This window comes from Austrofundulus limnaeus, unplaced genomic scaffold, assembly GCF_001266775.1.
Source record: "Austrofundulus limnaeus strain Quisiro unplaced genomic scaffold, Austrofundulus_limnaeus-1.0 Scaffold452, whole genome shotgun sequence".
Classification (NCBI taxonomy): Eukaryota; Metazoa; Chordata; class Actinopteri; order Cyprinodontiformes; family Rivulidae; genus Austrofundulus; species Austrofundulus limnaeus.
Genome location: NW_013952854.1, coordinates 243,588 through 251,555, shown reverse-complemented (window position 1 = coordinate 251,555; position 7,968 = coordinate 243,588). Strand labels below are relative to the sequence as shown.

Below are 7,968 nucleotides of genomic sequence, written 5' to 3'. Positions count from 1 at the left end.
TCATATGTTGTCGATATGTTGTCGTTGTGCATGAGTGACACACATGTAAACAAAATGTGTGACAGCTTTCACCGTCAGCTGTTAACAATGTTGATCAATAACATTCATAGATCTCAGTTAGTGCTTCTAAATTTTGCCTATGAATTTAGCAAGTGCTAATCCACTAATGAATTTTAAAACTAGCAAAAGCCCTAAAGCACTAATCAGGAAATTAGTTCCCCTATCAGTGCTTTAGTGATTTAGCAGAACTATGCCCACCACTGATTATTCCTATATTAAATCATCTCTAATAATTTTACACCAATTCATGCAAATCCTAAGTTAGAAACCTTGTTCATTTCATGCAGTTATTCTTGCAGAAATCTGATGTCACTGCCAGAATTGCCTCAGGCTGCACTAGCTGTTGCACTATTTCTTCTTATAAAATAAGAAAAATGTGGAATTCATGGTAAATAAAAGCCTGATTTCAATGTAAAGATTAAAAACATCTATTCGCTTGTTAATTTTGTCAGAATTCAACTCTGCAGCTGATCAACAAGCTATCGACAATAAGTAATAATCCATATTCTTTCCACAGAATACCACTTTAAAACAACACAGTTTTCATTTAAAACTCCAGAATAAAACTTTGTTTTAATTAATGCAGTAGATTTGCTGCATATGTTTGTGTCCTGGCTATAAAACTTGTTTATCTGTGCCACGAGACGAACTTTAAATGAGTCACAGTGTAACACAGTGTACTGCAGTAGTATTTCCATTACACAGTTGTTGGGGAGAATGTACGACTGCCCTTTCTGTGGACAGACAGAGGCGTGGCTGTAACCTTAGAGCACTGGAAGGATTAAAAGTCATGACGAGCACGTGGTTCTAAGGGTGGAGAAAAGGCTCGCTGTGGAGTTGTCAACAAACCATCAGCTGATGTGAACCGGCTCCTGACACTGGAGAAGTTTCCTTCAACAGACGTGTAGCACGTAGAAAAGTTTCCATGAATCAAACACCTTTTATTCAGTCTTATCAATGGAAAGGTGAAGAAAAAACTGTTGAGGAAAGGTAACAAAATAACTGTTTTGTTTTCTTATTGTTCTTGTTTTATGTTCTTCATATTCTCATGGGGAATTTACATTGACTCCCATTCATTTATTGGCCATTTCTACAGCCTCACTCTGACCATACCTGACCCTAAACCTAACCTAAACTCAATTTAAACCTTAGTCCTAACCCTAACCATTGATCCACCAATGGTATATCCCCCATTAGGGACCAGGCTTTAGGACCAGTCTTCGTAAGGCTGATTTCAGAAGAAAGTTTAAAATATTACTCCTAACATACAAAGCTCTTAACTACCAAGCTCCATCATATATTAAACATCTTATTGTTCCATATTTTCCTAACAGAGCACTTCGCTCTCAGACTGCAGGTTTACTTGTGGTTCCTGGAGTTTCTAAAAGTAGAATGGGAGGCAGAGCTTTCAGTTATCAAGCTCCTCTCTTGTGGAACCAACTTCCAGTTTCTGTCCGTGAGGCTGACACTCTGTCTACTTTTAAGATTAGACTGAAGACTTTCCTTTTTGATAAATCATGTAGTTAGACTTAGGTTTCCTGAATTATTCTTCATTTCTGCTGCTATAGACTTAGACTGCTGGAGCACAAACTGAGCACATTTCTTCACTCTGCTGTTGTCTTTAGTCTCTCTTCTCTACATGTTTATTGTAATTATTTCTATCATGTTTTTTCTTTGTCTTCCAGAAGAAGGTGCACCTGGACCAGTCCTGGACCAGTTCTTCTGTGTTTACCTGTGTCTCTTTCCTGTCCCTCAACCAGCCGGTCGAGGCAGATGGCCGCCTGTCCTGAGCCTGGTTCTGCTGGAGGTTTCTTCCTGATTAGCAGGGAGTTTTTCCTCTCCACCGTTTGCTCAGGATGGGAGACTGTGATGAAGTGATTCAACACAATCTGCTGGTTTCTTCTTTAGATTGTTCTTTTATGTACAGTGCCCTGAGACAAAACATTGGGGTGACTTGGCGCTATATAAATAAACTTGAACCGTGTACTGGAAAAATGATCAAAAATCATCACTGAGTAACAAAAACCTACACACACATACACACGTGTTTCAGTCATGTATGTGTATCAGTTTACAAAATTGTCCATTCAGACATTCTGCCCAGTTTAAGCTCACTGTAGGCTCTGACCTTTGACCTCTCTGCAAATGTGTGTCTGAGTTCTGTACAATGTGTTATTACATTGCTGTAAGCAGTAACCACAGTCCCAAGTTTATTGAGCTTGGAGTATTTAACTGGCCCATGCAGTACCACTGTCATGTGAGCAGGAATCGTGACTCTGCCTGCTGTAGTGGTCTCATGTTGTTCCTCGGTGGGCTGGTGTCAGTCCCCCTCCATATCGGGCCATGGAGATTCTGACATCAGAGGCCAGCACTCCTTTTAGGCGCACGAGCCTCCACGTCATGCCTCGCTCCCAATATGAAAAGTGTGTGATTGTTTTCCGAATGAGACTCTGTGCACACGGATGAAACTGGGACTATATATTCTCCATGGAGGTTCTTTTCTCTCTTTAACCCAGAGTGGACCAGTGGGTGTTTGTTGCTCTTCTCCTTTTATAACATGCAGGTAAGATTATTGATTTTTCTTTCTGAACATTTTCAGACAACCATTAATGACATTTTTTTCATGTAAAAGTTAACAAAGTGCACTCCTTGTCAAGGTTTCATTTATTTCTGTGTGCTTATAAAGTTTATTGTGTTTTATTATTCTGCCACAAAGGTCTGCAACTAGGCCGTTTAATATTAAGTTAGTTTAATATTGAGCTTCAGTTTGAATACAGACATGTATCTTAATCTTACAGTACAGTATGATACTGTACTGTGCATGATACAGTATTACTGTACATATACAATTACTGTACATGATACAGTAATTTATTTATCATGCGTGTTTTATAGAGTGGTTAACCTCGTCTCAGTCTTGCAAATAGATTCTTTTTTCATTCCTGCATGTGAAGCTAGAGACGTCTTGCAATGAAATTGTTTTGATGTATTTTAAGTGTCATATGTGTGGTAAGAAATAAAATGCAAAGCTTTGAGTTCTGATATCTGCAATATGAAAGTCAGGAACTAATTTATTTTTATTTAAATATTTTAACTAATCTATTTTTTGATCTGGTTTAATAACAAAAAGCCAACTACTCGCAGCAATAACTGATTTCTTTAATCAATTCATTTTCAAATTGCCATAAAGAAATCCATTCCTGTTTCTGATCTCAACATCAGCTTTTAATATTTCTATTTCCAGATTTGAATCAAAGTGATAAACTTATAATTTGGTAATAAAATGACTGCAATGTTTGAATATGTGTCATTTTTCAAATTTGAAGTTCCTTCATCGACTTTAATCTTTGACCGCAAACTAAGAGAGTATTACTTTAATTTTGAAAAGTCAGGCTGTGACGATGGCATACAGAGGTTTCATACACTGATGTGAGGTTTCTGTTCAATCCTTCACTCCAGGTGATAGCCTGTACCCAGGATGTCGGTCAGCACGCAGCATCACTCTTCACACACCTGAACCTTCAGAGGGAACAGGGGCAGTTCTGTGACTGTGTGCTCAGACAGAAACAAAACCCAGATCAGATCTACCCTGCACACAGGTCAGCATCTTTTTTTTCTAAAAATTAAAAAGATCTAAAAAAAATCTTTAAGGTTTCCACACATTACAGCATGCGTTTGATTTTTACCCTCCCAGATGTGTTCTGGCAGCTTCCAGCCCAGTGTGGGCATCCATCCTGCTCTCTGCTGGTGCCCTGGTGGAACTGCAGGATCCGTGCCTGCCTGGCTCTGTGCTGGGATTTCTTTTGGACTACATTTACACGGGCGTTCTGCCACGCTCTCTGAGCCAGCAGCAGTATTACAGAGTGTTCACTGCTGCGTGTCACCTGCAGATGGAGGAGCTGCAGGAGGCTCTGAGGGCAGCCTGGAGACGAATGGTTACTGAGGAACAGGGAAGCGCTTCAAACGGAGCTGAAATTCATTCAAACAAAGACGTTAATAAAGTCGAGCTGAAGACCTTTTGTGATCTGTCGCTATCACCCAAAAGCATGTGTTTCAGAGGGCTTGAAGAAACAGAAACATTGTGTTCACCTGATGAAGTCATGTTTGAAGAGGCCCAGATGAATTCAGTCAGTTTCATTATTAAAGACAAAGAAATGCAAATAGAAGAAGAGGATTCAAACCATCCCAGCAGAACGGATTTAAAGACTTTAAATGATCTAAACAGCTTCTGTGAGCTGAAAAGTGATGAAAGCAAAGTAATACAACATAACTTGCTAAATAATCATGTCCCTACTGAAGTCATTCCTGGAGTGAACAAAGATGAGCATGATCATCGGTGTCATTCAGACTGGCCGGGCAGCACGGAAGAAGAACTGTTGGAGACATCTAAACTAAAAAGAAGATCCTCCTCGTCCTCCTCCACATCGTCACATCAGTGTTTTGGGGCAGTGCCCGTCATCTGCCACAGCTCCAGCATGGCTCCTGCCTCCCACTCCTGCAGCACAGACAGTGACAACACCACCATAACTGAGCACCAACATCCAGACGGAGAACAAAATCCGGACACGAGAAACAATAAAAATCACCCTGAGCCGAATGACAATTACAACAGCAGCACTATAGATCAATTTATAACCAATAGCGAGCTTTTAATTCAAGGTTTAACTCACAGTGTAGACCATGATTCTTTACAGAGGGACAGGAATTTGGTGCCACAGAGTAAAGCCTGGAGCAAAGGGTCAAAGCGTGAAATGGAAAACGATTGTGATCATTTTGCCTCCAAACACCAACGTTTCGATTGTTCTGAACGTCACAATGAGTCACTGACAGCAGCTGCAGGCGAACAAACTAAAGACCGGAGAAGTGTGCTTTCACTTCCTGAACAGGACTCGGAGGCAGGAAATGACTTTCACCGGGGTGATGGTCTTGCTGTGGAAGCGAAACAGGAGCACATTTTCTCCATCCGGTTGCCTGCTAAAGCAGACACAGCAGACAGTAACTGTGAACCCCGTGGATCTGACACCAACACGTACCCAAATCATTTTTCAGCAGGAAAAAGCAGAAGTGGTGTTGTTTCTATCCAGCATGGATACAGATCAAACAGCACATCCACCTCATCAGAATCAGGTTTGGACGATGCCTTTGCTTCTGAATGTTGCGCATCTTCAGAATTTAGAGGAACCTCCAGCTCTAAGACCTCGTGCTTATCTCCAGTGACTCCCGTAGAAAACAGCATGTCTGACCCTACAAGTGAAACTGTTGGTCAGCCATACCGTGGACACATTCATTATCAGTACTGCCCACATCAGGACACACACTCGTTGATACAAGGCTCTAAGTACTCCCAGCACAGACACTCTTATAGTTTGGGTGAGTCCACTGATGAGGAAGAGGCTGGTTCTTTTGCCATGAAGCAAAACACCAACCAGGTTCTCCTGTTGGACATGAACTCCAAACCCGCTGAGCTGCCCTGCAGAAACAGATCCGACACAGAGGAGAGTTGGGGCTTCAAACGGAACAAAGAGTCTTCTGTTTACAGGGACAAGGGTTTTATTGAGACTAACGAGTGGAGCAGCGATGAAACGGGAAGATCTTCAGAAAAGGATCAACACAAGAGAGAGGCTCCGGCTGCACAAAAGGCTGCGGAGACCATCACCTTGCCAGTCTGTCCAACTCCAAACGTAACCGATTCAGAGCAAAGCTCCATGCCTTCCACTTTGTCCTCTTGCGTATCTTCCAGCCCTCCGGTCAGCATGCTGGGAGAAAGCTCCGCTCCCAACCAGCAGCCGTTCCAGTGCTCGCTCTGCGACCGCTCCTTCAGCCAGCGAGGCTCTCTGAACCGACACGTGAGAAGCCACCTCGGCGTGCGACCCTTCCCCTGCCCCTGCTGCCCCATGACCTTTTCACGCCAGTACCGTGTCACAGAGCACATGCGTGTTCATCAGCGCTGCAGCCTTGGAAATGCCTTCCAAAAGCCTGTGGACTCTTCCAGTAAGGCCAGTGAAGAACCACAAAACTAACAGAAGATGACAGCTGGTATATGATGCACTTGCCCTTATAACTTTTTGAAACCTTTAATTACAGTTTTTTAATCTGTGACTCTAATTCTACACTTTATGGAAATATATAGCAAAAGGGTAATTTAGTTGATTTTTGTAAAAAAAAAAAAGAGTCAAATTCAAGAGTTGCAGGATATCAGATGAATCTTTTAATATTGTGTTACTGAAATATTTTCACTAATATAGTGGATATTGGCAGCTATTTTTATTGCTTTAACAGACATGGACTGCTGCATTAAAAAACAAGAGAAACAATTGTCACATTGATTCAAGATGCTGTACTTGTTCTACATTTTTGTTTGACACCTCAAAGGCATTTTCTTTTTCACTTATATCTGTTTTTCAATCTAAATTATACTGTTTAACTTATAGCTCTATACTACAGAAGCGTAGAGCTGCCACATGACATGAAATTATTTTGAAACTGGATCTCGTTATAACGAGAAAACCATCTCGTTATAATGAGAAAACTATCTTGTAAAAATGCTGAAATATGTCATTATAACGACTAAAATATCTCGTTATAATGAGAAAACTATCTTGTAAAAACAAGAAAACTATCTTGTAAAAACAAGAAAACTATCTTGTTATATCAAGATCTCGTTATAACATGTTATGATTTCTTCTGGTTTGTCACTTTCACGGAAGTTTATTGCCTGGATGGTGTGATGAGAACACACAAAAAAAAACAAACAGAATTATTTGGGTTTGTGCTCAAATGTTGCAGCTAGTAGCACTTAATAACATTCACTCTAATCTGAATTCAGACGTTATTATTTCAAAAACATTATTCAGTATGAACTTGTCATTTTTTAGTCCAGAAATGTGTTCCTCTTTCAGATTTCTTCTTCATAAAAAGGCATATAGTGAGACTCAGTCTTTTTCTCCATCACGTCATCCAGGCAATAAACTTCAGTGAAAGTGACAAACCAGAAGAAACCATAACACGTTATAACAAGATGGTTATCTTGATATAACAAGATAGTTTTCTCATTTTTACAAGATAGTTTTCTTGTTTTTACAAGATAGTTTTCTTGATTTTACAAGATAGTTTTCTTGTTTTTACAAGATAGTTTTCTTGTTTTTACAAGATAATTTTCTCGTTTTTACAAGATAGATTTCTCATTTTTACAAGATAGTTTTCTCATTTTTACAAGATAGTTTTCTCATTTTTACAAGATAGTTTTCTCATTTTTACAAGATAGTTTTCTCATTGTAACGAGATACTTTTCTCATTATAACAAGATTGTTTTCTCATTTTTACAAGATAGTTTTCTCATTATAACGAGATGGTTTTCTCATTATAACAAGATAGTTTTCTTGTTTTTACAAGATAGTTTTCTCATTATAACGAGATAGTTTTCTCATTATAACGAGAGTTTTCTCATTATAACAAGATAGTTTTCTCATTATAATGAGATAGTTTTCTCATTGTAACAAGATAGTTTTCTTGTTTTCACAAGATAGTTTTCTTGTTTTTACAAGATAATTTTCTCGTTTTTACAAGATAGTTTTCTCATTATAAAGAGATCGTTTTCTCATTATAACGAGATAGTTTTCTCGTTATAACGAGAAAGCTTTCTCGTTATAACAAGATAGTTTTCTCGTTATAATGAGATCCAGTTTCAAAATAATTTCATGTCATGTGGCAGCTCTACACTTCCATAATACTGCCTGTTTACTGAGAAATATTTGAGCAATATGTAGGAATTACTCTATGAAGATTAGAACCAGCCTAAAGTTCATAAAATAATCCAGCCAGATCTTGCAGAAGGAAATCAGAAACAATGAAATACCCCTCTGGTCATGAATGTGAAAAGAACTTGTGACCTGAACAGATTTCTCAAAA

At 39.2% G+C, this 7,968-nt stretch overlaps 1 protein-coding gene across 1 annotated transcript; it reads left to right on the top strand.

The window, feature by feature from the left end:
- The first annotated feature begins 2,534 nt into the window (after positions 1-2,534).
- LOC106529574 (uncharacterized) lies at positions 2,535-6,662 on the top strand. The gene is made up of 3 exons (XM_014025043.1): positions 2,535-2,623; positions 3,520-3,659; positions 3,755-6,662. The coding sequence occupies exons 1-3, from the start codon at positions 2,618-2,620 to the stop codon at positions 6,078-6,080; spliced, it is 2,472 nt and encodes an 823-aa protein (XP_013880497.1). The 5' UTR covers positions 2,535-2,617; the 3' UTR covers positions 6,081-6,662.
- Positions 6,663-7,968: the final 1,306 nt, after the last annotated feature.

Excerpts from the sequence above, each read along its gene's own strand:
- LOC106529574 (XM_014025043.1), top strand. Across the intron at positions 3,660-3,754 it reads CAGATCTACCCTGCACACAG|ATGTGTTCTGGCAGCTTCCA; the intron begins GTCAGCATCTTT and ends TTACCCTCCCAG.